Below are 13,969 nucleotides of genomic sequence, written 5' to 3' on the forward strand. Positions count from 1 at the left end.
GTTTTCCTGTTTATTGGACTATATTTTGGGAACTTTTTATTTGTATGTAATGTCAAGGTATCAGATTTAACCCTTTTGTGCCTTGAGGGAAATTCTTCCATGATGCGAGTCCAAAATTTCTGCACTCCCCTGTACAAAGCTCTCTCGTGTTGATGAAAGGCAGAAGGTCGCCTCCATCCCAAGCTTGGGACCCAACTCAGCAGGATGCCGATTCCTTTCCTCCACTCCTGTCTGAGACCCTAGAAGGATTAAAAGACACTCTCACAGTGCGAGTCCACAGTCAACTGAATGAAATAGCCGTGTTTTTTGTAAACAAATTTTTTTGTTCCCATCGATTTTTAAATATGTAAAATGAATTCCCTGTGTTTTTCTGAGCGAGGAAAAATTTTAAACTACCATATATGTCTGAATATAGTCCCCCCTTTTTTTTTCAAAAACGCCTGTGGTAAAAGTAAAGGGGGGGACTATATTCAAATGCATTTTTTAAATATTTCCCGAAACTGAAGCCTCAAAATTAGGGGGGGGGGACTATATTCAGAGAAGTACGGTAATTTCTATTGACTGATTTGAAACTGAACGGAACTCCGTTGATATTAATGCTGGAACTCCGTTCGAAATTTCCATATGATGTGCGGAAAAAAAATTCATTGTTTAACTTTAGTTTGTAATAAATACTCAACAAATATTTTTTTGGAGGAAACGCTGCAAAGAGCAGTGATCGACCATGCGGAGGGGATGGGAAAGAATTGATCCGAGAGGCTGAGGAAGGGCCTGGGATCTTGTTTAGTTGGGTCTCAAGGGGCAACCACATAGCTGGCCCTATTGTGTCCACGGTGGTCACTAACCTCCACTACGCACCACACCTACTGTATTTCTCCGAATATAGTCCCCCCCTAATTTTGTGGCCTCAGTTTCAGGAAGAATTTAAAAAAATATGCTCCAATAAAATCCTCCCGTTTTTTACCACGGGCATTTTGGAAAAAAAGGGGAAACTATATTCAGATAAATATAGTATGCGGCTTTCGTTCCTTTGCAAAGAAAATCCTTGCCGCATGTGTGTGGCTTTCGGTGTGAAAGGGTTAAAGTTCAATTTTATGATTTAGGAGTGAAATAGATTGCTAGCTTCATGAGTGCAATCAAATGCAACAATAATGAGATTTAAGGTTTATTTTGTTAGAGACCCATTCTAATCAAATGTCACAAAATCTTAATTGACCTCATTACCATGTGTGATTATTGCAGGTATTTGTGGAAAGTATTGGGTTTTAATGTGAATAGCTTTTACATAATTTCCATGTATGTTGTGGTAGCTATAAAAACCATATCTAATTTGATAGGTGAAAAACCATCCCCAATTTTATCTTTTAATTAACTGGTGTCTCTTATGCTTATGCTATTCACTTTATCTTCCTTGAATCATGAAAATTGCAGGGTTTTTTTATGACGTAATCCCTAAAGCTACAATGGGAGACTATTTAAATAAGGATCACAGTAGAGTGTTCTCTGGAGCATCTGTGACTATAAACTGAGCTAGTTAAGGATTTAAGAACTGAAATAGAGCTATTCAGAACTTTATTTTGCTAGGTCAACTGGTGGGGCTATATTTAGGCCTTGATTTGTTTCAGAATCCTATTATGATATGGATGATGACTTCAATGATAGTGAGGATGAAGATATCTTGGATGATAGTGGTCCTCATGCTTCTGGAAGTCAAAGGTGGGTTCTTATTCTCTATCTTATCAGAGGGTGGTAAGTCAACTGATGTTTTTGTTAATGTAGCCACATGTTGACTTGAGAAATTAGTCTTTTTATCAGACTCCTTGGGAAGGATGATGGTTATTATGAGCCTGAACTCATGCAGAATAAGTTAGTGATCAGTATACTTTGTATTTCATGGAAAGCCCGGGTTCAAACTTAAGAAAAGCATTTGAAAATGATTTTTGGAATCGTGGATGGGAAATTTGTGTTTTTTTTTGGGATATCACCCGTAATTTCTAATGACTATTTTTACCCTTCTGTGACTGTGTGGGTTAACTTAGTTACCCCAAATTATGCTGATGTATAATTATTTTATTTTGTCCGTTAGTTATTTTTTGTGTTTGAGCTCAACTACTTTATACTTATTTAGGTGACGAATGTTTCTTTTTTACATTTAAATTGTTTTTGAAAACTTCAATTTTTATTGGTTAGGTAACTGTGTTACCCCGCACAGCTGTGCAAAAAACTTGTTTGTTATGTAAGTGCTGCGATAAAAGTTGAATGCAATAAATTTTATTATATTATAACTTCAATAACGCCAATATTCTACATGATGGCACCTTTTGTACTTGTTTTTTCATAGCATGTTAGTCAATTTACTATTACAATAGCAAAATATGAAATATTCCTGCCATTTTGCACAAAATCAATGTAAAAACATAAATATAGCCTACAATGTATTTATAAATTATACAAAACAAGATATTATATCATTAAAAAAGAGCCATGGTGTTGAATTACTGAAAAGATTAAAATACAATGTATAATTTATGAATTATAAATGGGTTACCTGAGATACCCCACACAGTCATTCGCGTAGGTTTTCTTGGCACAGTCATGGAAAGGTTAGAGAAAATTCAGTTAATGCAAATATCCTCAAATGTATTTGACAAGTATCCTTAGCTACTTTGAGAACAAATCTTTTTTTTTTATTAGCCTCTGGTGTGCATCATTATCTAGTAATGATGCTCATAATTTTTCTGCCTAAAAACTCAATATATACAGTGCTAACTTCAGGGCTATAATTGTGGACTTGAAATTTATTAAATATATGTACATCATCGTGATCATTACAATTAGTCTCATGAGTGTTGTCACTGTAAATGCATATGCATAGTCTTAATGAATTATTGCATTGGTGAAATACCTTGTATCTGTAAAGTAATCATAGTCTGATGGCAATATTTGTTTCTCAATTTTGAACACACTCAATAGCATTGATTTGAAAGAAATGCAAGTGAGTTTTTTAGTCCACCATTGGCTAAATGACAGTGATTATATATTTTCTGGATAATGATTTTCTTCCAGGATAATATGAAAATTAATATATGTATACATTTATTTTTGGTCTGTTTAAAGGTTGATCCCACCTAGTGAGAAACAGGATAATGATTCTGTTGCCATGGATGATGAAGTTATTGTTCAAAATGGTTGTAAATCTCAGCAATTTATGTGTGGTGATAATTGTTCTTATGATCCAACTATAAAGCAGAAATACACTGGCCATAGAAATGCAAGGTAATCTTTCCTTTATTAGTAATTCTTGGAAATTGATTATATATACATGTAGTTATTACGGAAAGAACTAATTTATAATGCTTGATTTTTAAAATTTTGTTCTTATTTTGCTGCAGTCACATTTTGAAATTCATTCTTTTTCAGAACAATGATAAAAGAAGCTACCTTCTGGGGTGATGCTTTCGTGTTGTCTGGTTCTGACTGTGGTCACGTGTTTGTATGGGAACGCGATACTGGCAAACTGGTGATGCTGCTGGAGGCAGATGCCCATGTTGTCAACTGCCTACAGCCTCATCCTCTTCTTCCTCTTCTGGCTACCTCTGGAATTGATTATGACGTTAAACTCTGGGCTCCAATAGCTCAAGAATCGGGTTTTGATTCAGCGTATGCAGAAGAGGTTGGTGGTGAAAGCTTAATTCTTACATTTGCGGTATTCACTTTTTTGCCCACTGTTTTGAAGCATATGTACTTACATATAATAGACTCTCGTTCATACAAACAACGTTATTTCGAAGTTCTCGTTATTTCGAAGCAAATCGTTGGTCCCGAAAAAAATGGCCCATCCAATCTATAGTAAAAGAAATGTTATTGCAAAATTTTTGTTATTACGAAATTACGAACCTCAGTCCCGGTCCCGGCGGTTACAAAATGAACTTTGTTGCAAAGTTCCACGAGTAAGCAACTGCATTTGGGTGGATATACAATACGTTAAGTTTTAATAATTGCTCCACGTTTAAGTTCTTGTGTTCTGTACCCAAGAGTGTCAATTATGGTTCTTTCTTCAGTCTACTCGCAATATCATATGATAAGCTTCATTCCTGAAATCATGGTGACCCACTCGTAACCGCCCGTAAATTGGACGTACAGTTAGTCCTCTTCCTACGCACATTTGATTTACGAACCGTCAGATATATGACCATTCAAAAATTTTAAATTTGATTTTTGCACCTTTCGATTTGGCTGATACGATGTGGTGTGGTGTAGAGGAACTCGCACTTAGGGCATAATCTGAACAAAGTATCATTGAATCTGGTGTGAAGTTTGGAACCGTTCAGCATTTCGCCCGTTCTTCCTTACCACGGAGAGCGATTTTTTTGGCTCTGGCTGCATCGCACGCTCAGCTAGATCAGTTCATCACAATTGTGAGTTAGAGCACAATTCTGATGCAGTGTTGCATTTTACAGGATAACCATACTCCTCGTTGCCTTGCATACAGTCCGGCTGGCAAGAGTTGTCTGATGACAGCTCAAAAGGAGGGGTGGAAAACCCTGCACCAGCACGGTTGGTAACCACTCGTTGTCCCCCAAACGCTCCTCACACCCTCGCCTAGTCGTACAACATTGTCACATGCATATGGAACATCGAAATAAGCCTGAACCACTAAAACAAGCCCTGCCTTCGAATCACCTAAACAAGGGATTGTTCCGTCGGGTTGTTCATGCTCATCGTCGTCCCTGGCTCCTTTCTTCACCGAACCCATTAATTGCTAATGACATTGGCGTTTTGCTTTCTTACTTGGCAACCTTGCACCCTACCCCTAATTAGACCCATCTGCCTGTCATCGGACAACTCTCGTCTCCCAGACTGTTGGTTTATCAACTTACGAACAAGGTCTTGGAATGCATCTAGTTCGTATTTCGAGGACTTACTGTGTTCGGGAAGATATCAGCCCTCGATTGTGTCATGCTGTATTCTTCTATTGAGAAACTGAAACAAATTTTCTGGTTTTTATATATTCGCATGCAATTTAATCGTGTATATTACATGCCATGTTTTTCGATGATTCCTAAAAGAAACATTAAGACAAACTTCTTTATTACGAACATCCGGTTTTTCGGTCCTGTGAACTTCGTAGTAATGAGAGTCTACTGTATATGTCATTGAGTGGGTAATGTCATGGGAAATGGACAAAACTTTTATCATTCAAGGTTTATTAATATTTGGAGGGACCTAGAAAAATTTTCTGAAAATTTTTATGACAGTGAGGGAGCTATTTCCCTACAAGTATGAATAAAGATAATGTAAGGCAAAATGATGTATGTATGCATTGTCTATCAACTAACTGACTCAATAAATGCCATATGGTAGGTATGGCAGTAGTGCAATGGGGAAGGTAATGTTTTTCTTAAATACATTAGTGCACATAAAATAATGTAACTCATAGCAGAGGAATGACATTATGTTCTTAGTTGTTTGTGTTGTTGTTTTAGTAAGTCTTTTCAGGTCCTAGGTAGACCTGCTACCTTGAGAAATTTGTCACAACACTGGTGAAATTGTTGTCTGATAAAGATAACTTTTGTGATTACGAACCAAAAAAATGGAATGAGCATCAGTTAACTGCTCCATGAGAACCATTGAGCCAACATTATTTTAGTGAATATAGAAACAAATCCAGTCTAAGAAGTAGTGAACTTTTACAAAGTATCTCAAGACTGTCTGTGGCATTAAGATTTTTTCTGAGGGGAAATCATTTAAATTTCATTAATCTTGGGGAAGAGGGTACTTGGGCAACTTAATTTTTTGTACCAGGTGACACTAATTTTGGGTTCTTGATTTGAGTCCTGGTAGATTTATCTCTGGAATTTTCATGACCAATATACAGTGGAACTTGGTTATAACATCATCAAAGGGACCAGAAGATTTTTAACGTTATATCCGAGTGACGTTATAAAAAAAGCAACCTTAAATCTGAGTGAAAGGACAAAGTAAAGACGCAAATGTTCTACTATATACAACAATGTTTATTGAAATCTACTCGTACATTGGAATATGTATAATTAAAAAACATTAATAAAAAAATGATATTCACAATTAAATATTTTATAGCCTAATAAAAATCTTACTTAACTGTCGAAAAAAATCTGTGATCTTCTTTTGAACGGTCCTTTCAGAAATATAAATTCTCTCCGTTGTGCAACAAATGTCTTGAAGCGCGCTGAGTGTTGAAGCAGTGAAGCACTTTTGCAACCTAAGAACTGCAAAATTTTTGACGCTATACCCGAGCGTCGCAATATTTGTTGACGATATAAACGGGTTTTCGTACAACATAAAATGTTCAATTTTGGCCGGTCTGTATGAAATGTGACGTTAAACCCGAGTTGACGTTACAGCCGATGCCGTTATAACCAAGTTACACTGTATTTATTAATGATTATCATAGTGCTGCACGAAAATCTTTGAGTTGGTTTACTGTTTGTGTTTTATTGATTCATCCCTGCTCATTACTTTTTCATTTATTTTGTATCAATTTATTTCAGCTCACAAAGCGTAATGAAGTTATGCTTGAGGAAACAAGGGATACCATCACAGTTCCAGCATCTTTCATGATTCGTATGTTGGCATGTCTAAACCAGATACGAAGGGGTAAGTTATAGCCGAAATTTTGTGCTTATCATGATAGTATATTGCTCGTGCATTTAGACTCTCTTGCTTTTCCTTAGGTGCCCGAAGCAGGGTTAGGAACCCAAGAAGACAGAATCCAATGTGATGATTGAAATTTTTGTGGATATTTTTATAAGGAAGAGACTTGTGTAAATAAGATTACATATAAATAGTTATATTTATATCATTTACTTCTCTTCGGCTCCTCTGCCAAAAGTTTGATACTAATGGCCACATTTTCGAATTTGGTTCTATAATATTTCTGTTTAGTTTAAAGGTTGACATGTGCATTGCTTGCATGATTTGTTTTATTATCATCTATTGCCCCAATAAAACTTGTTTATTTAGCATGTTGACCAGTCAAGAAACTTCATAATACTGTGATAATAAGGAAAAATATTTTGCATAACCTGTCATGTCCTTTTTCAAATGACATATGTAACTCACCATGTACAATTTTGAGCTGAAGGCATATTATTGCCCTCCTATTTTATACATAGAAGCGTACAAAGTAAATGTCACATGTAAACTCCTTTGCTGCAGTATTCCCAGGTGTGAGTCATATTTGGGATAAGTTAGCCCCTATGTTGTGTAGTTGGAAAAGACTGCATGGAAAAATGTGAGATATAAACATTTTAATTTTATGTTGTTATGTATAGGAGATATTATTTTGCTGTTTTTTGAATTGATGTTGATTACTGGTATGTTAAAATAGAATAAATTTTTGTGTCATGTTGCACTCTATAGGAGAAATGCTCCTACACAATAATATGTTTTGAGTTTTATTTTAAAGCATCACATTCACTATTGATCGGTCGAATATTTTGCTGTCGTAATTTCTGATCCAGAAATGTTTCAAAATTCATGTATAACTGCATATACAGCCTCTAAAATGAGGGCATTAACTCATCTTTGGGGCATGTTATGTGGATATTTTGTTGAAACTACAGATGTCAAAAGAAAAAAATAACATTATGTACTAAACAAGTATGTAATGTGATGTTTGGTGCATGATTTAAAATTTGCATGCTAGGGTGGAAGCCAGCCTTAGTGAAAACATCGATCTGTCACCAAAGAATTCTTTGGTCCATCATGTTTGTTTCTGTGCTAATGAATGGCAATAGATGAAAAATGTCTATTGTGTCATTGGGTAATCTTACTCGTGGAGTATGGTTGGAAATAAAAAGAAATCTTTGAAAAAATACCTCCTACAATATATTATTTATAGTTTTTGCTTTATATGTTGTTAAGTTTTTTGGTGATGGGTCAGTATTTCTCATAAAGTTTTTGCAAAGTGTTATCATTTTTCCAAAAAAATTGATATCAGTTTCATGAGTGACTGTTAACCTCTTATGCCCTGTATAAGGTATTATTGATTCATCAAGTCCAAGAAATTGTATAGTGTTTTTAAAAACTGTGAGAAGATAATTTTAACTCCAGAAGGTTAAAAAGCTGTTGCTTGTAGTGAGATCATGAAATTCTTCAGCAATAATTTAATATGAAATCATTAAATTTATCCTTCTCTCAGGACAATTTTTCCATCTCTGGAGTTACCTAAAAAAACCATGTTATATCATTATCCTGTAGTGTTGCTGGAACTTGTCTAGTCTGAGAAACATATTTCTGCAGTTGCTTGGACTATTGGAGTTTGAGGATTTTGATTACCATGGCTCTTAAATCTTGTCTACAAGTTTTCTTAGATTACATAACATTGACCTTCGTATGTGTATTTAAGGATAGGGTCGAATTCTCAAGGAGATCGGGCTGGTGTGGTGGCTAGAGTGTTAGCTTCCCACCCTGTGGGCTTGGGTTCAAATCCCAACGGTGGCAGGGAATTTTCAGAGATATCCTGGTCCCTGCTTGAATGTTTTATGGAGGACATTTCAAGCACAACAATCCATCTGTCGGATGGGATGTTAAGCCGTGGTCTTCTTGGAGGAGGAAGAGCAGGCTAACGCCGATGCTGTGTTTCTCTCCACCCTTCCTTGCCGACCCTTCCCTCGCGGAGCAAATGACCTCAGCTATCGGATGCCTCCTCCAAATACCCTTGAAGTCTGAATTAATTTCAGGAAAATTAAAGAAAGGAAAAAATGTAGTTGTTTCTTTGACCTATTTTGTTTGGATTGCAAACCGTCATCATTTTTCTGAAGTCTGAAATTTTGAATGTCGGAAAAACTTCCATTGATTTTAGACCTTGCAGAGAAAGTTGAAAATGTGGTTGAAATACACCACTTTTGAAGTCATTTTTAGGGTAGGTAATGCTTTACATGGTTGCTCATTTTTGTAGTAATTCTGGACATAACAGATGATAATTTACTTTGAAAAAAAATTTATGTTCTCAAATTATGACTACCAAGAAATTGAGTCACAATGGTTGTGTAACTTTAATGATTATTCTGTTGATAACAACTAGGCTACATTTTTTTGCACAGAAAATTTCTCATACTGCAAACTTTGAAGATTTCTGTTACTTCACTGTAAGGGTACAGTTTGAAGTGGTGTGAAAGATAAAGTTGGTCCTGAAAAATAAAGGTTCATGTTGAGGCTTTAAAAAAAAGAGATATCTACTGCTTACCTGTTATTATATTTTTTACCCTTAACAATTTTTATAAATCTGCATTTGAAGTGATAATAAAATACATACTAATTACTTCATTATCTTTTTAAAATCATCCGAGAGTCATTTTACTGCTGTGCTGCTGATTCATGTGATACAGAAAGTGATGAAAGAATTATTATTGATCTAATGGTGGAAATGAGTATGCATCATTTTTAAGTGATTTCATTGCTTCTCTTGACAGAGTGCAGTATTGGTTGCCATGATCAGAACAATCTACCCATGTGCCCTGACTTAAATACTTAACCTTTTGCTATCTTATGAATGCTTAATGGCTCTACAACCTGATAATCTTATATCTTTTAGTGAAAAGTTAGAACTCTAAATTATATTTCTCCCAAGTCTAGTGATGTTGAAAAAAAGTTAGGCTTCTTCAGCTAACAGGATTCCATAGCTCGTACTGGCATTAAAAAAAAATTAAATCGTACTTCATATGTATTTATCCCCAAAGACCATGTTATTTTCTAGCCACTTCCCAACTGACTAATATGATTGGAAGAAAGCTGTTCACTCATCACTGAAGGAAAGTGTTGGTTTTTGGTTAATTATGGTGCGACAGAATGAATATTAATTGGTGTAATTGTTTTAGATGTACCAGGCATATGATTTTGACTATTACGTTGATATTTCAGGGATTTGGGGGTTGTGCTGTATCTTTTATCCTTAGCTGAACTTGAGTAAAGCTGACTAATTGATCAACACAGTGGTTGAACAGTGTGTGGATCATCATCTAAGCTCTCTCAACCAAATTTAAATTCATATGTCCACTTGACAATAGTTAAATATGTAGGAACAGAGTCCCACAGTGTATTCTGAAAATTGGCATGAATGTCTTTTGCTTTCATATCTTTCTTTACAAAGTACTTAATCACTGCTCGAATCTCGATTTTTTTCCATCTTTGCCAATCACTATTTCATATTGAACCTAATGTGCTGAATTGATGCTTATCCTTACATTTCAACATGTGCAACTGAGAGTGAATCTGCCGGCCATGCTTTTAAAACTGACAAAAATTCATTTTAAGTAATAATAATATGGTGTAGAACTCCTGGGAGACTGTCGATCCAGGTCCCCAAATCATGATTTGTGGGTCTCAGTCCTCTCTGATGTTGACCTGTCTATGACCATGTGTACTTGACTCAATTGAGTGTTGATTGGCAAGCTGCTGAATTTAGAGGAAGCTCTACTTGGCTTAGCTGTTATATCTAAAAAAGGCATTATGGTGTTTAATATATCTTCCTTACTTGGTGGTATTCAATCAGAAAAAGTTAATTGGAATCAATGTGTTTCAAACCTTGGATTTGTGAAATTTATTTGTTCCCTGAAGGTTTTGATCAAAATATTGACCATAATGTCTCATCAAAGTTGCTTATCTGTAGTCTACCAAACTAAAACCATTCATTAATTGCACTTTCCTTTGCTCTTTGATTGTCATGGGTTAAACATCCTATTTAAAGCATAAATGATATCTGAGTGTTGGCTCAAATCCTGGGAAATTGTAAAGTTTGAGTTTTTTGGTCTGAAGGATGAAACTACATACCTATATCCTTGAGTTGTGAAAAAAGTTGAAAATGTAAGAAAGTATTCTTTTTGAAAACTATGTAATGGTAGATTTTGAAATTAATGGTGAGCCTTAATATTGTGGAGGAAAAACATATTGCCATCAGGAAAATAAACATAGTTTGTCTACCCATAGTTAGAGGATGCTTTTGTAAAGCTCTCTTCTTAAACTGAAAACTAAATTCCTCCAAGATTTTTGTGGTGCATCACCATTGCATTGGCATTGGAAAATTATAAGGTTACATCATTATTTGCATAATAATTAATGACTTATTTGAATAAGAGTTATCTCTCACACATTACTCGGTGAGATGATGTATTATTAATTCAAAGGGAATAGACTTGGAAAGATTCCTGCTGAGGAGTTTTTAATAAATTTATCAAAGTTTCAATTGTTAACTAATCAGGAAAATGATAATGACCAATGAAAGCCCTGGTTAAAGTTTGAAATGAGGTCCCCCTGTGAAATAGTTAGGTAACTGGTCCCTTCTCCCTTGTCTCTCTAGTAGGGCCTTCTGGTCTCATGAGGTCCTGAGTAGAGGTGCAGGTCTGAAACCGAGTAAGCTGTTGCCTGGCTCTGTGTAAGGAATGCATGCTGTAACCGTAATGCTCAATACTATCTTTTGCAATCATTTCCCAGGTTCTAACTGGTATGACTGCCTCTTGCTTCTGGGTGCTTACCACCAAGAGCCAGATGACTTGTAAGCAAGTTCCACTGTAAATGGTTGCCTGGGGGCAGTCCCTCAACTGGGATTATGGAGAGGGAGGGTTGTTCTTCTGCATCATTAATTGCCAGAGGCTGTTGAGTACCTGTCATGGGTGTGAGAGAAAATGGAAAACCTTTTTGTAAGCCTTCCCACTGCTGCTGCAACGTGCTGCCTTCTTTCAGAGGTGATTGATTTTGGTTTAGGGAGAAAACTGATTACTACATACTTGACTTGGAAGGCTTGACCTGTCAGTTGGGTATGGTTGGTCATCTTTGTAAACTGGTTGGACCCAGTAACGGGCTCATTAGAGTATGTGTCCAGGTCAAAGAAAGAAAAAATTTTGTGTCCGCTTGCAGATTTTAGCCCTCAGTAGCAACCATGCATGCCTCTGGTTCAAATCATCCATGATTATCAAGGTGATTGGAGTTGGCATGTGGGGTCTTGATATACCTTTAAGTGGATGGACACTGTGAAAGGATGATGGGATTATAATTATTTCCTCATCATATTTGAGAAAGGCATTTTTAATTTCAGTGCTTGGAGACAATTTTATTGCAGCAGTTGTTCACTGTAATTAATTTACAGGCCCTTTCTACATTATTTCTATAGAGACATGGGATCCAGCTTGGAAATTAACTTTTTATTATTTTAGTCATTTATCACAAGTTGGCTTCAAGAAAAAATTGTGTGATCGATGAAAGAATGAATCATGTTAATCATTGTTTCATTGACATACATGTAGTATAAGATGAGCAGTCACCTAAAAAAAGTTTATTTAAACTAACCTCTCTCTTCATGGTTTTCACTTATACACCGATGTAATTTATTTGTTTGCTTAAGGCCTGGTTACACGATACATTAACACGTACGGGTTAATGTCTAAATGTATGAACGCGAGAATGAACGCCAAAATGCACCGTGTAACCACCCAACTTGTGCGAATGCATTCACAGAAAATAGAACCTGTTCTAATTTGGTTCATGCATTTGTACATGTTCCGTTCCGGTCCACAAATTCATTCACGCAAACGTACATTAACTCGTACGTGTTAATGTATCGTGTAAACAGGCGTTTACAGTTTGTGCTCACCAATTTCTTTTGCAGACTCGGGAAGAAAAACTTAAGGTGGAGCATTTAAGTCTATCAGGTGGTTATTAATCTACAGATTCAATAAGTCTTGAACCATTCTAAATTTTGATAGAAGAAAAGGGAATTCAGTATGAAATGAAATAGAGGATTGTAATTCATCTTCAATGTGCATAAAAATCCCTTTAAGAAGTGTATGGTTAATTTGGGGTCAATTAATATTCAAGTTTCTTCATTGCACCATCAGCTGAAATCCATTGAATTGCTCTTTAAGTTTATCAATAGTACGAGTAATATTAAAAAAAGGGGATGAGATATTGATTTTTTGTTGAGGATGGATCTCGTGCCCCAATAAGATTCTCTGATGCTCAAACACTTCAATACAATGGATTGATTGGCAATTTCATATGGTGCAACGTGGTAGAATCCAATTTCAGGGAAATAAGTACATACACCTAAGCAGGGGTGTAGCATTTTTAAGGCTGGGGGGGGTTAAGGTGCAACTAATACCGGGGTGTGTGGGGGTATGGAATACCCACCAGGATAAACGGTAGGTGCGAGATTAGTAAATTGCGGAATTTTAATATAAATGGTTCAAAATGGTGAGTTTTACGGCTTTTTAAGGGATATTTTATTAATCCTTACACTATTCTATTAGTAATATTAATCCAATTAAGTAAAATGGATTAAACTTAAAAATTTCTCTCAGCTCTGGGGGGTTTTATCCCCCAAAACCCCCCACTCGCTTCACCACTGCACCTAAGTGTAACCCATAAATATATTTTATGTCATTGACCTGAGCAAAATTTTTTATATTATAGTCATTATCTGGGTATCAAATGGAGGCATGTCCTGCTTATGAGACTGCTTTGCCTATTTTTTTTATTATAAAAGAGCTAATGAATCTAGAGGAGCAAAATAATAAGAAAGGTTTCTTTACCTGAAAACAGATTTCTATGGTGGCTTTCAAACTCAGCCTGTCAAAAAAAAAGTGGATTACGCTAAATGAAAATAATTTTTTCTAAGTGAGAATAATTTTATTCGAAACAAATTCAAACTTCACTTTTTTGTTGGTAATTATGTGCTGGTTTATTTCAGGAGGTAGAAATTTAACCTTTGAAAATACCTAAGTTACTTGTAGCAATCTTATTTTACAGGTACCAATTAAATCCATTGATGTCTTCTTTGCCCTTCCAGCGGAAAGCGTGCCATTCAAAATTTAATATCTAAGTAGTTAACCGTGTTTAATGTTCCAAACTTTAAATTGAAAAATTTCTAGCCTTCCTTTTGTTTTTAAGGGTAACCTCTGCAACTGTAAAAATTGGTGTGCAATGCTGTTGT

The 13,969-nt window shown here is 35.7% G+C and overlaps 1 protein-coding gene across 2 annotated transcripts in view; it reads left to right on the forward strand.

Moving 5' to 3' along the window:
- The window catches only part of LOC124161084 (DDB1- and CUL4-associated factor 6-like), a 31,483-nt gene extending 23,622 nt beyond the window's left edge, over positions 1 to 7,861 (forward strand). For both annotated transcript variants that reach the window (XM_046537269.1, XM_046537270.1), the window contains exons 11-15: positions 1,626 to 1,716; positions 3,118 to 3,276; positions 3,421 to 3,673; positions 6,534 to 6,639; positions 6,717 to 7,861. In XM_046537269.1, the coding sequence (XP_046393225.1) occupies positions 1,626 to 1,716; positions 3,118 to 3,276; positions 3,421 to 3,673; positions 6,534 to 6,639; positions 6,717 to 6,763 (656 nt within the window). In that variant the 3' untranslated portion in view covers positions 6,764 to 7,861. The remainder of the gene's footprint in view (positions 1 to 1,625; positions 1,717 to 3,117; positions 3,277 to 3,420; positions 3,674 to 6,533; positions 6,640 to 6,716) is intronic.
- The last annotated feature ends 6,108 nt before the right edge of the window (positions 7,862 to 13,969 follow it).

This window comes from Ischnura elegans, chromosome 6, assembly GCF_921293095.1.
Source record: "Ischnura elegans chromosome 6, ioIscEleg1.1, whole genome shotgun sequence".
Classification (NCBI taxonomy): domain Eukaryota; kingdom Metazoa; phylum Arthropoda; class Insecta; order Odonata; family Coenagrionidae; genus Ischnura; species Ischnura elegans.